Below are 24845 nucleotides of genomic sequence, written 5' to 3'. Positions count from 1 at the left end.
CCCCGGGTGCTGTGTGATGGTGGGGTTTGGGTTCGCTTTGTTTGTTTTTGTCAGATGTGAATCCAAATGGAGCACTCGGAAGGAGGCGAGCAGAGCCAGCAGCAGCAGCAGCCCTGGGGGAAGCTGATCCGGCTGGGGGCTGATGACGCAGCGGCACGTCTTGCTGCTGAAAAGGGAATGGACAATTGGTCGGAAGAAAGGTGGGACAGGGACACGCTGCGCTGGCGTGGGGCGGTGTTCGGGGGACAGCTGCGATCCCCCCTCCCGGCCTTTAAAACGTTGGAAGGTGGACTGAAACTAGTTGGGTTTGGTGCTTTCAGCTGTTGGAGGTGCTTGCCAGGCGGTCCCTTATTCCTAATTTACCTCTTGGCTCTGTGTGAAGAGGAAGTTTTACACTGACCTTTTCTTTTTTTACCAACTTGTGACACGTGCACGTTTAAAAGTGAATATGCCTTTTAGGTTGTCTGTGACAGTTTGAACAAATAAGAAGAAATGATTGTAGATTCAGAAGAGTTTCTGTGTATCAGTCCTGTTTACGTTCTCATTTTGTTTCTGTGGTTAAAATAAGTTGGAACTGCAATGCAAAATGCTTGTGCTTCACAGAAAAGAAAACGCCCACATAAAAGCCCTTAATTCTTCTGGCCGTATAAAGATTGCCAACAAGTACTGAAAGTTTCTCTGAGAGTGGATTTGAAAGCTTTATTCCCAGAGTCTAGGGCTTTAACTACTTGCCTTTATTTTAAAGGATTTAATGCTTACTGTATTTAAAACAATCATTGCAGTGTTTTAATTTTTTCACTCTACCCTGACAGCAGTAGTTTTTAGTTTCCTGTTCATCAGTTCAAGCTATTTGACTGGCCAGTCACATTCTGTAAATAGTCTTGAACAAACATCAGATGCTATAGCTCTATGAGAAATTCAGATAATGTATTGTAGGAAAAATGTTTTGCCTATTTACGTTTGGTAATATACATCTAGATTGCTTATCGTTATCTAAGCTGTAGGTAAATTCTTCAAATTGAGGTCTAGTTGAGGGTTATCTTGCAGAAAAAAAGGTGAATTTTTGCGTGTTCTGTTGCTTCCATAACTTTGCTAATGGATTAGTAAAATGAGTGGTTACAAGAATACCAAGCTTTGGGTTATGAGTATTACTTAAAAAATCTTCAGGAACATTAGAAAGGCTTGTTTAGAGCATTTTGTCCTTCCTGCTCCCATATGAAAGTCTAACTCTGTAGAAGAGAATGGAAATGTTGGCATGCTCCTGAATAAAATTTAGTCTTACTCACTTTCAGTGGGCTTCCTAGCATCACAAGTTGTGTGGCAACAGTTAACTCTCTAGCTGTTGATTGTTCCTTGAATATTAGGAGTAGACTGGCAATAAACTGTCACCAGCATGTGTAGTGGCTACTACTTTCCTTATTGATAAGTTGTTTTTGCAGGCTGAGATGCAGTGCACCCACAGTGTGAATAGGTGGAAGTGAATCATGTTTGTTAATTATAACTTTTGTGTAAGCCGGTACTTTGAGTCATTTGTGAGAGAGATTAGTGGGGAACCTTGAGCATTGCCTCGAACATTCAATGTTAAAGTGAAGTAAAAATACTAGATTTGCTCAGAGCCCTAGAGTCATAAGTAGGAACGTTTCTATCATGTCAACATTGTCATTACACTTCTGCATATCCCTAAATCTTAGTCCTGGATTTTTAATCTCCCTTCAGCTTTATTAATGTAATAGTGCTGTCAACAGAGATGAGGAAAATTTTCCAATTTAAAAACAAACAAAAGAAAAACTCTTTAACATAGAACAGTGATAGTCTTTTATTTATTAGCTGTTGGTTCCAACTACTTCCCCCCAGTACACCAGAATGAAGCAGAACTTAAGTGCAATGAAACAGTGTTACAATGATGTGGAAAAAGAGCTGGGTGCTCTCTGGTATGTGCCTCTAGAATTTAGATTGAACACTTCAAATATGTGTGAATTTATCTCTCTACCACTCTAGAACAGAGTAATTGTGATTTTATTTCCATCCGGAAGGGCTAGGATTAAGTGGAAAAAAGGGAACTAAAACATCTTGAAATGGTTGAAATAAGCTTGTATCAGCACATGGGGCTATCTCACCGCTTGTATTTATGTATCGCATACTAGACTGTGTTGCTGCCTATATGCCAGTAGAAGTTCTGAACTATTGCAGATGTACACGAGTCAGTTTGTTGTGCATTTATAGCCATGTAGAATGCTGATCTGTCTGTGCAATGTGTATTTTTAAGCACACTGGAAAATCTGCTTGCTTTTTAAGGTTGTGACTTATCTTTCCCTGGCAACAAGTTGGTGTCTGGAGATCACTGTAAAATCATAGTGGATGAAGAATCTGGTCAAGTGTCATTGGAAGATACAAGGTTGGTTCTTCTGTGAACTTTTATCTTCTTTATAGTCTATGAAGTAAAATATTATGTATTGCTCAAGGCATCAATAGTAAACCCTTCTCTTTTTTGTTTCTTTTTTTCTCCTGCTTTTACATGTATGTTTGGGTTTTTTTGGCTCTTTCTAAGTATTTTTTTCCTCTGCAAAGGAATTCATAGTCTACTGGATGAAAAATACTGTTGATGTAATAGTTCTGTAGCATATTTCTTTGGTCTTGTGAAAAAAGTGATGCCAGCATTCTTAAAAGTTCTAAGCATGAGTGTGCCTCATTTCAGGCGCAGGGAAGAAAATACCTGCAGTGATGATCTCAAAGCATAAAATAGATGTGGAATAAAAATTTGTACTTGTTATACATCTTTCTGGTATTCAAAATATCCATAGTCTATATAGCATAAGTACAACAGTACCAGTTGTGGTGGGCATGTCAGATGGGGATTAGAGCCTATTCAATCTAATTTAATAATAAAAGACGTTTGTTAGATTTCTACTATTGATATTTCAGTTTTGTTTCTTTTGTTTAACCAGATTATTTTATTTTCTGGGTGTTTCTGTGTTAAGTTAGGGGTGTGAGAACTAAAGCCCTTAATGTAGAAAGATATAAGCACATACTTCACTGGAACTACTGTTAAAAAGCTAAACTAATTTAGTGGAACTACTTTTAGTATATAACGTTAATTACATACTTCTTCACATACTGAAGGCCAGTGAACTTGCTATACTGGTGAGGCTATTTCCTGTAGAGTTCTAAGGCTACTGTGGGAGTACAAATAGCACTGCAGGGGTTGTGGGTTCCAATGGATTTTAGTTTGTTTTCTAGTTTCCTTTATAAAATTTGAGATAGGAATTTGAATGGAAGGGTATTTCTTAGGAGGAGATTGTAACCCTCTTCAAATTTTCATGTGCTTCATTTTTGACAGGATTTTTTGTCTAAGATTGCCGAAAGCTTCTGGTTTATTACATTGCAAGAACTCTGTGACATTTTAAAATGCTTCTGTAAACCACGTTCTTTTTCTGCCAGGTTATTGCAGTCAGTAAAGAAACAAATAATACTTTTCTGCGAGCTCCCCCCATTTTTCTTGTCTGGAAGGCATTTTACCCAAAGATGAAGAAGACATTTCAAAATATATTGATGTACATACATAAAGAGGAATTTTGACGTTTGAGGTCTTGAAGGGTATCATGCTGAATCCCTGTTCCGATATACCAGAATGCAATTAAATATATTGTTCTGGTAGCTCAGGGTTAGTATCAAATACCTGCTAAGCTTTTGACAAAAATTCCTCCAAGAACATGCTGAAAAACCTTTGAACTGTCTAATTGAATGGCATGCACCTTTTTGGGTGGCGCTGGCAGAATGTATGAGCTTTAGTTGATGTTTTTCTTTCAGCAGAATTTTTGCATCTCTGTTCCTTTTCTGTCTCTTGATAATCAGTAGCTATGTTGATATTAAAAGGAGTCTTTTTCAGTGTGAGGCACTCACTTCCAGATATTTACATGGGCTATGCATTTATTTTTATTTTATTTCCTCAAGTAAAACAGAACATACAGAATTATTCAGATTGGAAGAGACCTCAGGAGGTGACTTAGTTCAAACTCTGTCAAAGATGGGCCACCACTGGATTTGGTCTAGATTGCTTAGGCTTTCTCAAGTCAGGTCTTGAAAACCTCCAATGACAGAGATTCTGTAGCCTCTTGGGGCCCTTATTCCAGACCTTAATTATCCTCACAGTGATTTTTTTTTTTTTTTTTTTTTCCCCTTGCATCTGTTTGCATCTTCCTTGTTTCAATTTATGACCTTTGTCACCTCAGTAAAGAACCTGTCTCTGACTTCTTGGTAACTTCCTCATAGGTCCTGGAAGGCTGCTATTAGGTTCCCTGCTCACCACGCTGCCTTCTCCCAGGCAAAACAAGCCCAGCTCCCCTAGCCCCTTAGCTCATAGGTCTTGTGCTCCAGCCCTCTGGCCATGTCGGCGGCTATCTGCTGGACCTGCTCGAGTTTATCAAGACCTTCCTTGTACTAGATGACCCAAAACTAGATGTAGTATTTTAGAGGTGGACTAATGAGTTCCAAGTAAAGGGGAATAGCAGTAACTACAGTTGAGTTTCTGACTACACCCCTGTTAATACAGCCAAGTGTGCTGTAGGCCTTCATCACTGCCAGGGCACGCTGCTGACTTAAGCCTGGGCATAAGTCCAAGGTGTATGATCTTATGCTTAATCATAAGATCCACCAAGAACCGTCACTTGTTGGTCTCTAGCCTGTACTGTTGCAGGTGGTTATTCCGTCCCAGGTGGAGGACTTAGGGTTTGTCCTTGTTGAATGTCGTGACATTCCCATCAGCCCAATCCTCTAGCCTGCCTAGCTGCCTCTGAACAGCAGCCCAGCTCTGCCCCTGCTTTGGTGTCACCTGCAAGCTCGATGAGGGTGTATTTCCTCTCCACTTATAGGTTGTAGCTAGAGAAAATAACCAGGATAGATCCCTGGAGGACTTATACTCCCAGAAGCTGTGGGATGGAATGCTAAATTTTTAGGGAAAAATATCAGGCCTAGCTAGGATGTCTAGGAAATAGCTTATAATTGTCATTCTCCAGTGTTATCCCAAATTTCAAGACATTTCAAAGAACAAATCAGGCCATGTTTGCCTATCGTGGCAGTCTTAGAGCATGGCTGTAAATCTAAGCTTGAGAAACCGTCCCTAGAGTCAGCTGCATGTAGCTGGTAGAATTCGTTTAGACCAGTGTCATGGTAATACAAAGTAAAGAAATTGTGAATGATGCAGAAACATTCCTGCCTTTTCTTTTTTTTTTTTTCCCCTACACACACCCTGCCTGCCCTGAGGCAGAAAGTGCAGCCAGCAGAAAACTAGCAAAGCCAAATTAAAGTTAATTTTCTATATAATATATTCATGAAAAGGTGGGGCTTGTTACAATGGTAGTATAATAAAAAGATTGCACCTATGGAGTACTGCCAATTAGCTGCTTATACGTGTTACACTTCTATGTATCTAACAAAAAAGAATAGGATCCTTTATGTGTTCTGCTTGCCTGTGAGTTGGTATGAAGTGTGGCTACCATTTGCTGAATCAAGAGACTAAACGGGTTGATATGACTACTAACAGAAGCCTATCTGTTCTTCTGGGTCTTCCAACGTTTGTGCCAAATATCAGATGAGCTCCAAAAAATCAAGCAGGCTGAAAGAAGAAGATCTCTGAATGTTTGAGTTGGCAATACAGATGCCCAGAGTCCCAGAAAAATACTGCAATGTCAGCTTTTTCTTCTCTGAAGTGGAAAATAGTTTGGAAACATTGCTGTGGTCAAGCTCAGATTTTTCTGGTGAAGAGGAATGCATTGAAGGAGGCAGCTAGTGTGGGACAGTTGAGCTGAGTGGACTTTGTTTCTGTATTGTAGCTAAATCAAAGAATATCATCAAATATATGTAGACAGCCAACATTGGTTTTTATCTCCTTGGTAGCGTAATGAGTTCTTGGATCTACTTTGGAAAAAATTACCATAAATTTGCAGGTGAAAGAAAATGTGTAGAGAACTCAAAATTATTGGGTAAATAGACGTTTGGAAGTAACAAAAGCCAAGAGTTAGCAAATAGTACAATAAAATATTCACAGACTCGCCCTTTTTTGGGGTATGTTTCTGCTTTATTTTCCAAACCATGCACTAGTTGCTTTATACCGCTTGAAAGAAAACAAATTATACAAGCTGACCTAACACAGTGAAGGCAGTATTTGGCTTGCCCTAAGTAAAAGCAATTGTAAGAGTCTCCATTTTGAAAATGAAATTTTAAAGGCAACGAAGGTAACTTTTTTTAAAGACCTCCCCTTGTTGTCTTCTAGGAAATTTTTTTTTAAGGATTCTAAGTGATGTTTCAGAGCAGGAAACTATTTACACAAGGCTGATACTTACGTGACAGGCAAGCAGATATTCCCTTTCTGTGCGTAAATCAGAGGTTGATCTTCAGTTGGCGCTGGTGTCCTTTCTGTTACTAAATTCTCCTCACCCTACCAGTCAAAACCATCTCTGTGAACATTAAAAGAATGGAGAATGAGACAGTACAGAAGGGATTCTGTAACTTAATAGAATTCAAAACTCATTTCAGCTTACAGTGTGTTCAGGATAATATGCATTTAAATAGCAGATAGCTATTAAAACTATTAATCCAGAAGCTTTACCATAAATTACATTCTTTTCCTGGATGGACGCTAGTAATTACTAAAAAGTAACAGACTGGCATTTTTCTTGGAAGGATACCAAAGTGTCTTACAACACATAGATCATTCACCTACTTCAAAAGTAAGCCTGTTTTGGGTGAATTGTAACTGTTCACATCAATTCTGCACAACAGTTGGGATTGGGAAGTAAAGGTAATGTATGGTTCATTAATCAAACTGTAGAATCATCGACCACATTGGAATTGAGTCAAGGCCTGACTTTTTTTTCTTCCACTCTTCAGAAAAGTGACATTGGGACCTTTTGTGACATTGTTTCACAACGCAGACAATTTGTATCTGATAGTACCATTTTTCTTCTCCATCTCAAAAATTATATGGCCAGTTGGTATCAATTCAATATTAAGTGAATGGCCTTCATATTTGGGATTCTCATTGTACTTTCTACTTATTTTATGGGGACCTTACTTTAATTTGAAACATCAGAGGAATGTACAAATGTCATAATTTATCATGTGTGTCTGGTTAAAAAATACCCACAACATTAATCTGATGTGTCACCATATCTGTTAAATGCCTCATGCTAAAGCCTGAAACTGGAAATGAAAGACTAATATAATTATCTGGATGGTTGGATATTTTTTTTCCCTTTGATTATTGGCTGAGATAGAAATACAACTACTTCAGTTTGCTAACGTATTTAAGAAAAGTTTATGGTTTTCTGTATTAAGTGGTATCAGTTTATTCCTACTTCATTTGGGTCCATGGATGCCAAATAATTCGTTAGTCAGCTCTCACTGAAGTCTGTATAACTGTGCAGAACTGAAAAGATTTGGCTATTTGTAGTCAATTTGACAATTAGGGTCTTGGGTAGCTATTTCTGCAGCTTACCTTGTGAGACATAGCACAAGTGGTTACTACATGTGTGATGATTTTTTTTTTTTTTTTTTTTCCCCTTTCTTTTTCTAGTAATACCTCACTTGAGTTATTGTCCCTCATAACCATCTTGGAACTTGGCAGTCATGACAGAGCAACTTCATAAAATATGTTGTTGTGACATTTTTTCCCTATGTTTAGTGAAATATTGGGACTAGGAACTGCCTGTAGAAGCTAAACCTCAGAAAGAGACAATTCTTGTCACTGGAGTTTAGCTGTTTTATTACAAAAGAAGGTCTAAAACACTTACGGCAGATGGGAGATGCGTGCTTTGTTTTGCCTTCTGGAAAACTAAGGAGGTCAAATTTGATGTTTCCTAGTTTTGTTAAAGGAACTCTTACAAGTTTCAGGGATTGATGTAAGCTTTACTCTTTCTTTGGCAATTGAAGGAGATGCAATTTTTGCTTCAACATAATCTTTTTAATATATTATCACTAGCATCAACGTTAAGTTAAAAATGAGTATAGTTTCTGACAGACTGACTAAAATTCTTTTTTCCTCTAAATTGCTAAACTTCGGCATTCTTTTAGCGATGTCTCTGTTGTGCTGGTTCTTTGGTGCTTATGTCTTTCAGGCTATCAACATCTGTATGCTGGAGGTAAAAAGGCAAGCTTAAAATAGTTTTCTTGCTTATAGGAGACGCTTGAAGATTCTTTCATAGAACAAATATCGATGTGACCCAAAGATTTTTTGTTTGTTTGTTTCTTGATGTTTAAAGTAGCATTTTTATTTTTTTGTATCTTGTTGTTTATGTTGGAGTAATTGATTCAACCATGTAGATAGTGAAAGCAGTTGCAGAGGTAAGAGCAAGAACTGATACCTTGATCAAGACTTGCTGTAGTGATTCAGAAGGGCTTGCTTTTCCTTTTGACTTTTTAATGTAATGCTTTTGACTTTGTGTCCAAAAAAAGTCAATAGTACAAAGTTCTAGTTTTCTTTCTCTGTTCATGTTACTAAATATCAAGAGATTTTTCCAGGTTGCTTTTTAAAAGAAAAATAATGAGAAGGGAAGGTGCTTATTTCTAAATAACCATCACTCCCCTCTAGAGAGAAACTGGTCTGTTTGAGGAAGGCTGTGTTGTGTCCTGGGCACAAGTGGTGGCCTCCAGGAGGTGGCAGCAGAGGTTTGCTGTTATTTCATGCAGCAGCTTGCTCTGCTGTGGGGAAAAAGCAGATTTTCTGTTCATTTATATTTGGTACTAATTGCTGAGATTTTGAATGGCAGAAGTCTGAAATTCTAGAATGCTGCAGCGCTGAAAGACGCTTATTGCAACTGAGCTGGAATTATTCAGTACATTAATAACTTGGTTATAAAACACTAATAGCTTGTGTATAAAACATCACCCATAGTAAAGGAGATACTTACATTAATCAGCAATGCTCTGCATTTTCCTCTTCCCCAATTTAATTTCTTCATGAGAAGAAATTATCAATATCAAAATAATTTTATCAATATCAAAATAATTCATTCCAACTCATCTTTTAATTATGCATAACTGTTTTCCCACCTTACTAACTTCTCACTTTTGAGTTGCAAACAGTCTAAGTAACGTTGGAATAGTAGGTTTTTTACTACTTGAAGCAAGAGGGGAGAAAAATTAATGCCGTATGGCATCTCTGACTGTGCAGGAAAAGTTCTGTTGTCACAGAATGTCTTAGGAGATTCCCAGTGTTAATTGGAAAACATAACCTAGAATTTTTTGAATAGAACGCGTATTGTCCTTTCCTGTTTTATACTTAAAGGGTGGAGATTATTGTACAGAAACAATCATCTAATTATTTTGAGACATTGGCCAAATATCAGGAATCTTTCATCTGTCTATCTGTTTGTCAGCTACCATCTCTTTACCAGTAGCTGCAAATGAGCTTTGAAGTCCTAGTAGCTCTGCACTTCTGTCTTTAGGAGAAATTTTTTATTTGTTTCTGGACTTTTTTTTTTATCTTGGCTTACTTTTTTTTGACAGCCAGTAGTTTTTCTTCATTAAAAGTATCTTGTGTTTTCCCTTCTTTCTCCTATGTAATTATGAAAAAAATTATGCTAAATTATCTTTTCTTTCTCTTTACAGTACTAATGGAACAGTAATTAATAAACTGAAAGTGGTTAAGAAGCAGACATACCCTTTACAGACTGGGGATGTGATCTATGTTGTTTACAGAAAAAATGAGCCAGAGAACAGTAAGTAAATGATATTTTTTAAATGGCATGCTTAGTCATTTTTTTGAGTCATGAGAGAAAAGAAATATTAGTACAATTAAAACAGAATTACTGAGTTTTAAGACAAATAATTTGCTAATGTTTAGAAACCAGTGTCTATAGAAGAGGTCGTGGATGTGCCAATTTTTACAGGGACAAGTCTGAGCAACTGCCTGAAATTGAAATGTGCCTAGAAGTAGTTTTGGAAGAACTAATGCATGGAATGGTAACTAATGAGGTCCAGATCACATGCCCAATGCTTCTTTTAGAAGTCAAAGTGGTGGGGTAGCTAGTGATACTTTGTATATCACATTGAAGCAATTTTTGGCACCAGAAGGAGAGGCTGCAAAAGCGTTTTGTTTTGTGTTGTTTTTTTTTAAAGAGGGAAGAGGCAAAATGGGGGGGGGAGGTGGGGAAAGCCCTATAGTGAAGTAGAATTAGTAAACCTGGAAAAGTATTTGTGTGGTCTTAAAGAAAATCATCCCTCACATGCCTATAATTCTTTTCAGGAATTCTTTTCAGGATGATGCAATTGAAATAACATAGTTAAGTTTTTTTTTAAAAAAAAAAAAAGGCTGTCCTTCCTCAAAGGTTTTTAAATAAGCCAAGCTATTGTTGGGCAGGAAGTAATGTTCTTTCATGTGTTAACTGGGTAGAAGTCAGGGACCAAGGGTTAGGTGTAAATGCTCAGTTTTTGCAATGGAACAAAATTAATAAAAGATTTCACGAATGATCTGTGTTGTTATCTGTCTTAAAGATGTTCATAAATGATTTGGGAAATGATAACTATTGCTGCAGCAGAATTTTCATTTCATACCATTTCATTTCATTCAGTTATACAGGATCATTAAACCCAAGACTGACTGAAAAGATTTACAGAAAGAATTTAATTGCTCATTACTACAAAATAACAGATGGGGTTCAACTTTGATAAGGGGGGGGAGGAGTTTTTACATACGTATTGTTGTGCCCCAGCCGACTGCTCTGTCCATTCGCACGCAATTCTTCTTTTAAGTGTGAAGTATGTAATATTTAAATTTTAGTAGAGAGGACACACTTTTCTGGAAAAGACTTTAGATGAAAGAGGCATTTTAAATGTTAATTCTCATTACTGTATTTTATAGCTCTGAAGTGGAACTTTAAGGTGAACAGACTTGTATGGTCATAAGCTCCCCTATTATTGTGAAGATAATTGGATGTACTGGGAGATGGGAGGGTAGAGTATTAGATACACTTACAGCATGATATTTAATGTAAAACACAGGACTGTATTTACAATTTTCATACAGTAATAGACATGAACTGTTAATCTAAAAAATTCTAGATACATACATATTCGCTACTGAAATACTCTCTTTATGAAGTTGCTGTTAACTTATATACAGACAGATCGGTCGGATTTATGCTGTCTGATGTAAATGTTACAACAAGCAGCGATAAGCTATATTTGTCTGTCTGTATGGCTTGTTTATCCCACAAATCCTTTCTAAGGTGGCACTATTGCAGTTGATGCTACTTGGAAGAACTCACTTACATGAATTCTCCAGGTACTTTGTAATGAACTGAATCACTGATTTCTGTTTGGGTTAATAAGTATTTGAATTACCAAGCCTCCAGTTTTGCTTTTTCAGTTTCTCCATCTTCAAAGACAGAGAGAGAATTTAGATTTGGCATGCCTACTTGGCCGTTCTGAGTCGTTCTGAAGGAGACAATACTCTAAATTTTGATCAGAAAAAGGGTTGCTACAAACTAAGAGAGTCTTATTTGCTTCTAGGTGGCTGGAGATGAAAAAAAGTAGTAAATTAGAGGAATCTTTGGAACTGTATTAGATTGAAGTAAGATGGAGAAGAAAGGGATATTATCCAGGTAGTTTTATTAATAGATACTAAATTAGTTTCTGGATGAAACTTATGGCATGTGTTAATTTGTATTTTTGAGAGTTCATGTATCTCACAAAGAAATGAAATAAAATTGATTGAAGAAGTTGAGAAGTGAGCTCAGAAATAATAAGCTGCTTCGAAGAACTTTCATTCAAGTATCAGTAAAAATACAGTTTGTTCTGACACAAAGCAGAGCTTAGGTTTAAAAAATGATTAAGCCTCTGGTTCCATGGCTGGCACAAGTTAAACGTCACACAAAAGCTGCTCTGCCTGGTTTCCTGAGAAGAAAAGATCTTGCTGTGCTGTTCCTAATTGCCTCCTAAGTAGGAGTATTAACATTGTACTATAGAGGAGACCCCTCATTTGCCTCTTCCGTTGTCAGACACTTTGGGGAAGCAGCCACTTGTGAATAGAAGTTGTTTCTGTGAGATTAAGGTTAGTGAATTTTTGTTTAAAGATTCTGATCAATATTTTTTAATGTCTTTCAGATGTTGCTTATCTTTATGAATCCTTAAACACAAAACACGATGCAACTCAAGAACCAGTAGGTAAGGAAGTAATACAAGATCCATGAAGAGGAGCTAAGCTCCAATGACTAATGCAATCCTCTTGAGAGAGTTTGATTCCTTGGAATTTTGAAGCCATGATGTGGTGACTGTCACACAGATCTTTTTCTTTCCTTTCCCCCCTTCCAACTGTAGAAGTTAATGTAGAAAACCAATGCCATGTGACCAAAGATACCTCAAGTACAGGAAGAAGTAATGATGAGACCCAAATTACCTCATCACCGTCAGCTACTCAGTCTTGTTATGAGGAACCACAGCCATCTACTTCTACATCTAACCTCTTTAATGCTTCTTCTACCTCTCTTATAGGATAATCCTTCTACATCTGGTAAGAATTGTGTCAAGTATTTAAAGTTTGATATCCCATCAACTGTTACTCCAGTTTTGAATTTTAACAGATTAATCTCTTACCCCTATCTGGCTCTTCAGCATTTGCTTTGCGAAGTTCTAGTGAAAATACCAGGTGGATATGTGCATTTTAACTTTCTCTCTATGAGTAGGCAGGGTAAATCCTGGTGGATGAGTAGGGCAGTTGTGAGAATTGCTTATGCTCACAGGGACAGAAAATGCATGTAAATCCCAAACTGTTCTCTCTTTACAGTATGGTTTTGTAGTGGAGCACTGGTGAAAACTTAGCAAATCTATGTGGCTCATATAACAAAGTAAGTAGATATGAGTGCTCGTGCTCATGCAGTCACTCCAAGAAACTACTCTAATTGTCACTGTTACTGCTGCTAATCACCAGTCCCCTTTCCCTAGCTTAGAGCTCTAAGGCCAAAATATACCACATGGATCCCTAGTCTAGTATCTTGCGTTATATTGGCAAGTGTAATACCACAATGCTGTGTAACTCTTAAAATAGAACTGGAGCAAGAACAGCTATCTAGAAAATGGCGTTTGTCAACAGTTCATTGGGACTTTTTAAACATGCTTCTATGAAAACAAAGCTCTGCCTTCCGCTCTGATCCTGACCTGTTACATATGATCAGTATTGCATAAATCCTCTGCCTGGCATCTTTGTCAGGAAGACCTGGTGTGGATAATAGTCTTATGAATAAATACTCTACATTTTAAAGAGGAATGGGGACTTTAAGTAGGATTACACAACTAATAGCTTGTTTTCCCCCCAGGTCTTCCAATTAGTCAAATTGGCTCAGAATGCATTTAGTATAGTTACGCAGACATTGCTTTTTTGCTCCACTTTTTCCTATTCAGGAGTTTGGATTGACGTGTGTGCATCATCAGTGTTTGAGTACCTTTTGTTTTCACATGTCCCATATTTGTAAGCAGCTATGTTCATGTTTCTTTCTTTATTTTGCAGGATCACAATCCTCAGTTTTCACTCCTGTGCCTGCTTTCCCCATCTTAGAATCTGTGTGTCTAAGAGCACTGCATGACGAACATGAAAAGCTGGATATGAATACTGAAACTTCTGCAATCACTTCAGAAGTCACTGACAAAGAAAAAGCAGAATCAGATTCTGAAAAGACAGGGGAGGAGGAAGGTTTGGAACCTGCTAAGAAGAAACTAAAAGGAGGCTAGTATACTACAGTATTGCGCAACCTACCCTGCACTCTTTTATTTTAATGTTATTGCTGAAAGTTAGTGTAAAAAACTTAATTAGAAACTTAAAGCTATGTCCATTTTTCATAGAAGCCCAGTGAGATTAACAGAAGCATAAGGATCTGTGCTTATTTTTCTTTATTAACATGAAATAAATTCAAAATGCATGCATATCAAGCCTAGAAGGTCTTGAAAGGTTATGTTAGTATGGGATAGGTAACTTTTTTCCCCTCCTCACAGTGTTATTTTATATTTTAGTATTGTATTAAATAAGAAGAGCAAAACTCCCCTCTCACTTTGCTCCCTGCCCCGCCGCCCTCCCCCGAATTGAGTCAGGTCAGCTGTCATCAGTCCTTCTTCAGTTTGTTTCTTGCTTCTTATTGACTTGATTTCTGGTCCAGTGAAAATAATGGCTTTGGTAGCAGAAGCTGTTATGTGTAAAGCAAGAAACTGTAGTGGGACCATTGCCAGTGAACAATGAATCAGTGTATATCTTTCAGGTCTTTTTTTTTTTAACACAAATAAAAATAAATTTTAAAAAGCTTCAAAAACTACATACTGTGGAATCTTCTCTCTTTGTAGATGAAGATGCTTGTCCAAATCTTTCACCAGCAGCTCCAAGTGAATGTATAATTAAAATTGGCTCTGAAGATGCAAAAACATCAAATGTGAAACCGGATAAGATGGAAGAAACATTAACTTGCATTATCTGCCAAGAACTGCTGCATGACTGTGTAAGGTATGTATGATTGACAAAAGCTGTAATCATGTGGTAATAATATGAGTAGTTCAGTGACAACTGTTTGAGGAGGCCAGGATATTTAGGGTTTTCACAAGCCCTTCTGAGTCCCCTTCCCCCCCACCCTGCCCCGAATCTATATAGTCAAATCAATGCTAAACAGTTTTTTGAGTGTCATGAATGTATCTGAAAAATGAAAGATTTGCATTTTGACTCCATTTCTTTCATTGTTTTCATGTTTATGTTTTTCAGCTTGCAGCCTTGTATGCATACTTTTTGTGCTGCCTGCTACTCAGGATGGATGGAAAGATCTTCTCTATGTCCAACTTGTCGTTGTCCAGTAGAACGTATTTGTAAAAATCACATATTGAACAACTTGGTTGAAGCTTATCTGATTCAGCATCCAGGTAAGTTGAACAGCATGTGGAACAGAATCTGATGTATTTCACTCATTAGCTGCGCGATTGATGTATGCACAAACTGATATCTATTAAATTTCTATATATGTTTTATTGCTCTGCTGTTTTCTCTGACATGGCTGTAAGAAAACAAGTGCATTTACTATGGCATGATAACTTGTTGTAGTATTTCAAATACTGGGTGAGAATTGAAGGCAATTTAATACTATAACTGAGTATGCTAAGAATTCTTAATTTTATTTTGCTACTTAATCATGAGAAGGATATCAGTTTTATCAAGTAGGGCACATTGACTGATTAGGCCACCTAAACTCAGATACTTCTGAAAAATATACTTGAATATGGATTTAATTAACTTTGATCATGGCCTCTTGAAAAAAAACCTTCAGTTGCCTGATACTACACTTCCATTAACAGAAAGGGGAATTTAACTAAGATTTTCTAGAACTCTGTTATCCAAAAGTAAGTTTTATGGAAGTGAAAACACAATAATCGTAGCTGTGTTAATAAAGTAGGGTGGGGATAAGGGATGTGAGGTGTTCTTTTCTCTTGAAATTTGAATTTGGTTCTCATGCCAGATAAATGTCGTAATGAAGATGATGTACGTAGCATGGATGCTAGAAACAAAATTACTCAAGACATGTTGCAACCTAAGGTGAGGAGATCTTTTTCGGACGAGGAGGGAAGTTCTGAAGATTTATTGGAATTGTCAGATGTAGATAGTGAATCTTCAGATATCAGGTATGTCTATTTAAGTTGCACGCTGAATTAGATTTACTTATGTTTGAATGCACAAACCCACAAACTGAGCTAGTTTCACAAGTGCTGTTATTGCTGATAGTGTTTCCACGATCATTGCCAGAATGGATCTTATTTTTGTTTTCAGGTAAGTCCATTCTTACCAGTAATTATCTTGGCAATTCTACTGGCCATCCTACCGAACCTTGAGCAGTCAACAAAAAATAATTAAAATTAGAACTTCCTAGAAGTCCAGCAAGATTTATGACCAACAGTTTTATCCTGAATTGTGCAACAGCTTCATGTGAGATATATGAAATTACCTTTTTCCATTTACAAATTGGCTGTTGCTTTAGAGAAAATAGGTTTCTGGCTAAGGTCTTGTCAGGAGATAAAGCAGTCCATGACCATGTGAGTGCAGCTGCAATGATTGTGTGTTTCTTACGTGTCTGGAATGCTGCTTTCACCAGGTGTATGGTACTGAAGCAGCTGATGCTTGACCTAGGCATTCCTAGGCACCAAAATATCTCCTTTTTATTTCCAACAGCAAACATTTTTTGCTGTGAGTCTAGAGGGGAACAGAAGAAGTCTTCATGTAGATAATTATTCCAGCTTTGTTCCTTTCTTTCTTGTTTATCTCGCTTCCAGTCACACTGCTCTTTTTTTCCTCTTTTTTTTTTTTTTTTTTTAAACTACTTGGGGAATACTACAAAATACAAAGTTTTTATCTGTTAAAACTACAGCAGTCTTCACAGCTGTGAGGTACTGAGTTATGTAAATTTCCATATGTTACTGGATGAAGAAATTCCAAATTTAAACTTTGAAAGTATGACCAACCCTGTCTAGCATAGGAATATGAGTTATATTTGCGTTTGTTGGGTGTGATTTCCTATGACCTTATTTTATTCTTTCAGTCAACCATATATAGTATGCAGACAGTGCCCAGGGTATCGAAGACACTCTGTTCCAACTCTGCCTGGCACAGGCCAAGAGACAGAAGCAGGAGGAATGCAAGCACTGGGAGATGCGCCATCTACATCTGCCAACTTCCCTGCAGGTCAGTGTCATGAAATCTTCTCAGTAGTGTGATACTAAAATACTACAACTCATACACCCGTTATGAACTAAGCAAGCTCACTCTCATAGTACTGCGAGAGTAACACCGCTTCACATAGGTGTCTTTGCAAATATCATGAGATTTGACCATGGTTTTTCTGTGGTTGTCCAAAATAGATTGCTGATGGTTGGTAGTTCTTAAACTGTTCTACATATTGAAATATTTTACACACCTACGTAGTTTAGAAGTCTGAATGCCATTATTCTGCTCTTTTATAGAATCTTTGTAAAAATTATACTGCTTGCTTGTTACTTTCAGATTTTTATGTTGCTAATATTCACTAAGATTCCTAGTCCAGATTGCAGTTGTGTTCAGTCTATCCTTTTTTTTCTGTTTTTAACTCATCTAGCTGTCCAGGAATATGTGTGTCCTGCTCAAGGAAGTCATGTAATATGTACCTGCTGCTTTCAGCCAATGCCTGACCGAAGAGCAGAGCGTGAACAGAATCCTCATGTTGCTCCTCAGCAATGTGTGTACTTTTTTTTTTTTTTTAATCTTGGCTACAGAAGTAAATCTCTCCTTACTTTTAATTAAACTTAAGTTTACTTTGAAGAATGTTCTTTATTTGAATATTCTTTACCTGGACTCTTGTAGTGACGGCATGAAAGAATCTTCCTTTATAAAATTGATTATTCCTCTACAGAATGTATTTTAAATGAGAAAGTTGTACCTTTTTTAACCAAGTTTATCAGGGCTCTATTGTTATTGAACAATATTGTTATTGATTTGTAAGAACAGTAACTGTTGAGTTTTGTTGTGTGCAGGTCCTTACAGGGGTTTTTTTTGTTATTTTTGCAGGTACAGTTTGTCTGCAACCCTTCTGTCACTTATACTGGGGCTGCACTCGGATGGCATGTTTTGGCTGTTTGGCACCATTCTGTGGTATTGTGGAATAATCTGTTTCTTATGAGCCTGCTCACTTTGCAATAATGTCTGTCTGTCTTGAACTTTAGGTAATTTAAGAAATATAATAGATTAGTTTGTAGCACAGTCGTGCAAAAGGAAACAAAGGCTGTGTCCTTGTATCACACACATAAAAAATTATTGAGTGGTATGTGTCTTAACTTGGAGAGGATTTAACTTCTTGTCTTCACACCATATTGGTCTTGAAAACTACACTGTTGAGCACAATGCTTTCCTGTATAAAAAGAATTATGGTGTATTTCAGCCTGGTAAGAGAATCACACAAATCAATGCAAGAGCACTGAACATCTGATGTTAACTGATTAGAAAACAACCTTACCCTCTTAAACATGCAGACTTCTGAAACTCAAGGTTTTAGACATTTTTTTAAAAAATAAATTAGAACAGTTGAAATGACTTGGCTGCAGTTTGAAGCTAATGGCATATACTTCAATAGCACTGTTAATTTGTGCAGATTAGCAGTGTTTGTGGACTAAAGGTGAAATTGTAAAATCTAAATGTCTTGTCTTTGCCACTGGAAGTGATATATCACATGCTTTAGCATATGTTGAATGCAGTCATTTTCTTGGTGCTCACATGAGTCTGTGCACGTTATTTCAGGAAACAGAAGAACCTTCAGAAAATGTGTGAGGGCCATAGGGTTGGGGGAAGAAATAGTAACTTTTCTTCTTCTTGTTCTGATTAGAAATAAATCTTGGTGATAAGTGTTTAGATGGAGTCCTAAATAACAACCACTACGAGTCAGATATCCTAAAGGTATGTTTAAAAATCATTATGTATGATGCATAATAATAAATGTACAAAGTTTAAGATGACCTCACTCATGAAATGATAGTGATGTGCTGCCTAGCGGTTACAGTGGCAGCATTGTGTCACTTGCAGCACCTGATTCTAAAAGGCAAATTTAATGAGCCCCGAACATTCAGCTGGACCAAAGTTATAGTTACTGTGTCTAGATTGGGGTGATAATTTGGCTCTTTCAGTCTCTGTGTAAGAAGGATCGTATTCTAGAGATGCATTCCATTTAGCATCAGCTCTTCCTGTACCACCCAAATTAACAACAACAACAACAAAATCACTTTCATGCAATCCTGATGTTTAATTTCTCCAACGTGTATGTCTGACAGGTGCCAAGAAGGCCAAAATTCTAGACATAACTTCTGAATTTGAGTTTAAATGACTGATAGACACACTGTAGAATTCAGATATGTTCAGGTTGTTAAATCATAAAAGAATTTTACTTGTATGAAGTATTTGTTAGGGAAGCCAGTTTCTACAGTCTAAAGTGTAACATCCAAAATATTAATTAAGAGAAAAATAATTCACTAAAAATATACCAGGAAAACAAGGCTTGTTAAATATTTTTTCCCAGACAAGTTAAATTTCACACTAGGTTGCACGGAAAATATTTTGCCCATACCATAATGGGGTTATCTAAATTAGGTAAACTGGATGAAATCTTGATTTAAGGTAAATGAGAGTGTGACTGAAATGAATCTGTTTGCGTTCTTTTGGCAAAAGTGAGGATCTTCTGGAAAAAAAGATACTGAGTGGAAGACTTTTTGGGTGATCTGAAAGTATCATGCTAATTAAGTAAGATATTTAATTTTTACTTGTAATCAGCATCAACCCATTTTGAAAACCTATTTAGATCTAGATTTTGAAATACTTGAGGGTAAATGGCTTAGTCACTCTTAAATGTTGGAGATTTGTCTAGATTAAACACTAAATGGCTCTTTTCAGGATTACCTGGCATCCAGGGGTTTGACATGGAAAAATATGTTAAACGAAAGTCTCTTAGCTCTTCAAAGAGGAGTTTTTATGTTGTCAGGTATGTGTTATGCTCATTTTTGTACATGTATAACTCTTAGTCTATATATAACTCAGTAATATTATCGAGAGGTTTGAAGTTCTGTGTACATAACCAGTGCCATCATGACATTTTTGTTAAATCTGATTTCTCAAGCCTTACACTCACATTATGTAAAACTGGTTTTCTCCCCAGATTATAGAATTACTGGGAACACAGTGCTTTGCTACTGTTGTGGCCTTCGGAGCTTTCGAGAACTTGCCTACCAGTACAGGCAGAATATTCCTGTTGCTGAATTGCCAGGTGGGGATTGCTTTGCACAGTACCGGGGGGGAAAAGTCATTTAAAGAGTTAAAGTCAGTTTTATCCTTGTATCCTTGCTTTTTCAGCACCTTCATGTAGCCCAGTGCAAATCTCTTTGCAGGACTAATATCTTATGCTAATTGCTTTACTTGTCAGCTGCTAAGTTTGCATATAGTTATTGTTAGACTCCCTAATGGAATCTTTTCTTTCAGTATGATTTCTCATCGGTAGAATAAATATATCTGCATAGTGAAAAAAGGAATTCAGTAAAATCCAGAATATAGTCAACAGGAACTAGTTGTTGTGATTTAGTTTATTTTCCCATTTCAGTACATAAAATGATGCACCTCCTGCACAATTTCACATTTTACCAGCTCTCAACTAGGAACGGGAATGTTTTCATAAGTCAATTCTAAATCTGTTTGCATTTACAGTTTTAGTATAAAATAGCATGCAAGCAACTGTGCCTCCTTCAATCCTAAATCTGTTGGGTACAGAAGCTCTTCCAACAGTCTACTTTTAAATGTTACTTTTGACCATCTAGTTCCTGTTGTTAGCAACAGCTTCCCTGTCTTTAACTGTTGAGAACTCTGCTTCTGCTGCTGTGCACGATGACAGTCAGTCAGTCTAGCTTGTTTCTCCTTAGTATTGCTTTTCATTTTGGTGTAACGACCTGCTGGACAGCTGGGTTATAATGTATGTAAAAGAAAGGCAAAAACAACAAACTCGACCCAAATTAATAATTTTTTTTTTTTGTATGGAAATGTATCTAGACATATGCCCAGTGTCTTAAACTGTAAAGTCTCCATCTCTATTAAACTAAATGGTAAAATTTCAGTTGACAGCACTGAGAACCAAATCCTTTCATCATAAGTCTGCGTGAGCCTAATATTCAGAATGAATTTTTTGTCCTTCAGTAAGTGTTTGCTTTGTTTCTAGAAAGGTGAACCAATATAGTTTACAGTCGTTTCTTGCCAGTCATGTGTTGTTTCTCTACAAAGCTTGCTCTGATGAGTAACCACCATTAGCAGTGGCTTGATAATCGGCATGACCCTATTTAATGACTTCTGTAATAAATGTAGCATTTCATTTGCTCTTTTTGTAGTGACTGTCACATCACGTCCTGATTGCTACTGGGGGCGCAACTGTCGAACTCAGGTCAAAGCACATCATGCCATGTAAGTTATACAATTTAGAAAGCGGTTTTGGTTCTTGTTTCTTTTTTTTTTTTTAAAAAAAGACAAAAAACCCAACCTTTGAAGTGCCAGAAATTGCATGAGTAACACTGTTGCAGCATAAGCAAAATTGGGTGAGCTTTGGGGTTTTTTTTGTCATTTTTGTTTTTAACACAACTTTGAAATGAGCCCTTCATGCATGTCGGAAGGGCACCGCTAGCACTTGTAAGTTGATGTAACCCATTGCTGACACTTCTTGAGTCTTGTTTTCCACCCACAACTCCCCCTTCATTCTTATTCTTCTCCCACTGAGGCAACTTCTCATTTGCTCATGTCTGGGTGCTTCTTAAAAATACCGTATATACAATAATTAGCCCTGTGCGATTTCCATTTGAAACTATGAGAGAGACTTCTAGTGAAGTGCAACATACTTTGAAGCGATAAATTGGTGGGAATAATTTGCAACAAGAGAAGCAAGCGAAGTTTGGAACATGTAACATTAGGAACCTGGTGTGGCTTAGCAGTTCCTGGTTTTGGAGAAGTTTCTGGGTCCTACACCTCTGACCCAAGCAATCTGGCATATGGTGAAAATGAAATACTGAGCCTGAAAAGAGATTAATCCTCTACTTCTCAAGTGTTTTAATACATCTAGGGGACATGGACTCCTGGTATCTGGTCATTCATGAGAAATGTCCATCCAAAATAAATCAAGATCCTTGATTAAAAAAAAACAAGGCCACTGATAACCAATGCAATTTCATTCTTACGAAAAGATGCACATGTGGTAAGACAAATATTAAAGACTTGTAAAACAAAACAAAAATTATCTACCTAAGAGCTAACTGGTTCCAGGGAGGGTAGAAAAATGCTTCTAGCTTTATGAATAATTCTCTAAATTCTCAGTGCAATTTAAGATCAAGGAGCTGTTAGCCCTTATTGAGAAATTGCTTTAATGAATAGTAGATCCTGCATTATCTTTCTAATGCTGCAGTGAACATACGCACTTAGTATAATTCCTTTCGTATTTCAGGTACTATGGGTTGAAAATAACCAGTCTGTACAGCTCAGGCAAGCAGCTAATAAGAAAGACTTGCGAAATATTCATCCCCAGTCTCTTACAAATTCAGAGGGTTTTACCAAAAAACTTTGAAAAATAATTTGGGATTTAAGTTGCAGGTGTAATTCAAAGTACCACTGCTATCTGTAACTTCACATTACAGGATTATCTATGTTCCCACAGGAGATTTTGTTTTGAAATGTTAGAGAGTTAATTCAGTATCAAAGTACTCAGCAGTCGTCTTTGTTCATATTGTGGTGGTTAATTCCATGTAAAATAGAACTGACTCAGGGTTTTTTCCTTTTTTTTCTTCCCCCCGCCCCGCCAAGCATTAGCTGTTCCTAGAACTTCACTAGCTGCTGCTCTTAATTCCTAAAATCCATAAAAGCAAACAATCCTGTCATACCACTCCTAGATATCCAGTTACATTTTTTGTGTTGAGCTAAACTGTTTTGCTAAGTAGTTTGGTTATATAAGCAAGGTTTCTTTCTAATCTTTGATCTAATTCAGCAAGAGGGAGAAAATTCATCATCTCTTTTGCATCATCTCTTCCACATGTATATGTATATACACACTCAACACCCCAACTCCTGTTTCAGTTATGTATGAGGGGACACATAACCCAAGTAAGAGAAAAACAAAGAATGAATAGTGAGATGTTTTTGAGAATTGGAAAGAAGTGCCTCATACAAAATTGTGTTATCTATTTAATCCATGAAGACAGGCTCGCCATTCCCATAAAACCTAAATAATACAGAATGAGAAAAACTACTTTTTCTTTCCAGAAGAAGATTCTAAGCCAGTGAAGGAACATGTTTATGTTAAAATGTATTCTTAGCCTGGTTAATTCTAGTTCCTAGTGACTTGTGTAATGCTCTCTACTAAAAATTACTAATGTCTCATAGGGCAAAATTAATTCACTGATTCCTGTTTTAATTGCCTTCTGGGTTTGAAGCATGCAGAAGTATAGAGGAATGCTTTTAATAACAGGTTTTCTGTGTGCATAATAAAACTAACAAGGGTTAGGCAGGAGAGATGTTGAAAATCCTGTTACAGATAACCTGGTAGTAGAGTACGACCTAAACAGGTTCTGAAAAACAGATATATTAGCGTGTAAATGTTCTGCTTTAAACTGTTTAACATTTAAAATACCCTGTGAAAGATGCTGACTTTTTTGTTGCCTGACTTCTGAGAACTTTGTAACATTTTAATTTTTTTTTTTTTTTTTAATTTCAGGAAATTCAATCACATTTGTGAACAAACACGATTCAAGAACTGAATACTTGTAGTCTGTAGAGAAGGGACAAAAACCTGTTACACTGCTTGTACATTTTAAGGTTTCAGGGGATCTTCTCAGTTCCCCCATAGCAGGGAATCAATAACTTTTGCATCAGATAATCTGATGTGAACTTTTTCGTCTGTAGAATTTTACAGCTGTACATGAATAAGGTAGATTTTTGGTTTTTTTCCAAGAAAGTCCAGCAAGCATTGCATTCCATCCTCATGACTACAGTGTCCCTGTATCACTTCAGTGAAGAACACAAACAGAAATCACACACACAAAAACCAGCCATATCTTGGGAAGACCTAAGAATAAGGAGTGTATTTGCACTACTTGTGAAGAAACTAAGAAAAATCCTTAGACTTAAAATAGAAATGTTTTGTAAAAGTATCTGATGGATATTTCAAGAGCCATTAATATTTAAGAAGGAAATTGTCAGTGTATATTTGTAACTGCATTTTGCGGTAGTCTGATATTTTGTCACTACCCATTGCATTTGGGCTAGAAACCACATTAATATTCACTTTAAAAAAAAAAATTCCGTCCATTAAACAGCTGTTTCAACTTAAAGCTTCTACCATATGTGCAGTGTTATAGTGGAAGTAGTACAGTTTCTTTTCTTAGTTTAGTCGTGTTGATGTTTTTATTCACATTAAATTACAAAAATAATTGCACAAAAATTTGAAAATCACATTTAAAGTTGGGGTAATACTTGAAGCAGAACAGACTTCTGCTAATATTACTTCTGTAGTGTTTTATATCAGAAGACCAAACAGTGCTTTTGACATAGAGCAGCCAGTAGGACACTGGTTCATTTTTTGTATTTCTTTTTTGGTTTGATACCGTATGCTAAATATGTACCTCTAGCATGCATACACTGGTGAAAATGTAGAAAAAGCTATAATTTAAAACAGAATATAGCAGCTTTACTGGAAAGAACAATCTTACAGAAAATAATTCAGTTTGGACAAATTGTAGCAATATGGAGGCATTTCTGGATAGGGATAGGGATGATGAAGGGGAACACTGGTGTCACTGACATAAAAAATGTAGATTTTATTTCCATGCCTTCTGCAGAGCTCATTCAGGAAATGTCCCAAGCATAATTTTTAAAAAAAAAAAAAAAAAAAAAATCCCAACACAACCCACCCCCTCTCCCAAATTGATATGATCTGATCTGTTTCATCATAGTCTGGTAGCTAATGTTGACAAACCTCAACTGGGACCAATTTTTCTTTTTCATCATACCTAGAAGAGTGAAACAGAATGAGAAGAAAGCATACAAAGTTACCTCTGTAGATACCATGTTGTTTTTAAGTATGCCTTATTTTATGAGCAGGATGATATACTTTGATGTTAAAAAGTGTACACACAATATCTTGTGATATAATGGAGCACAAATGATGCAGCACATTGTGTCTACTGGTGTCAGTGAATTAAACAACTATTTCCAGTAATGCACATCTTAATATGAATGCTAATTAGAATGATGCATTTCTGTTTAGATTTTTATTTTTTAAAATAGCTGTCGCAAGGATGGG

The 24845-nt window shown here is 36.7% G+C and overlaps 1 protein-coding gene across 1 annotated transcript; it reads left to right on the top strand.

The window, feature by feature from the left end:
- Positions 1 to 66: 66 nt before the first annotated feature.
- CHFR (checkpoint with forkhead and ring finger domains, E3 ubiquitin protein ligase) lies at positions 67 to 23553 on the top strand. The gene is given in 19 exon segments (XM_009578321.1): positions 67 to 152; positions 154 to 200; positions 2296 to 2395; positions 9604 to 9713; positions 12100 to 12159; positions 12313 to 12484; positions 12486 to 12505; positions 13499 to 13714; positions 14323 to 14479; positions 14732 to 14886; positions 15477 to 15639; positions 16551 to 16693; positions 17103 to 17222; positions 17552 to 17635; positions 18363 to 18433; positions 19421 to 19508; positions 19683 to 19790; positions 20896 to 20968; positions 23259 to 23553. Coding segments are annotated over 19 exon segments (2016 nt in total). The 3' UTR covers positions 23302 to 23553.
- Positions 23554 to 24845: the final 1292 nt, after the last annotated feature.

Source organism: Fulmarus glacialis, unplaced genomic scaffold (genome assembly GCF_000690835.1).
Source record: "Fulmarus glacialis isolate BGI_N327 unplaced genomic scaffold, ASM69083v1 scaffold16725, whole genome shotgun sequence".
Classification (NCBI taxonomy): Eukaryota; Metazoa; Chordata; class Aves; order Procellariiformes; family Procellariidae; genus Fulmarus; species Fulmarus glacialis.
This window is presented reverse-complemented; position numbering and strand designations above follow the sequence as displayed.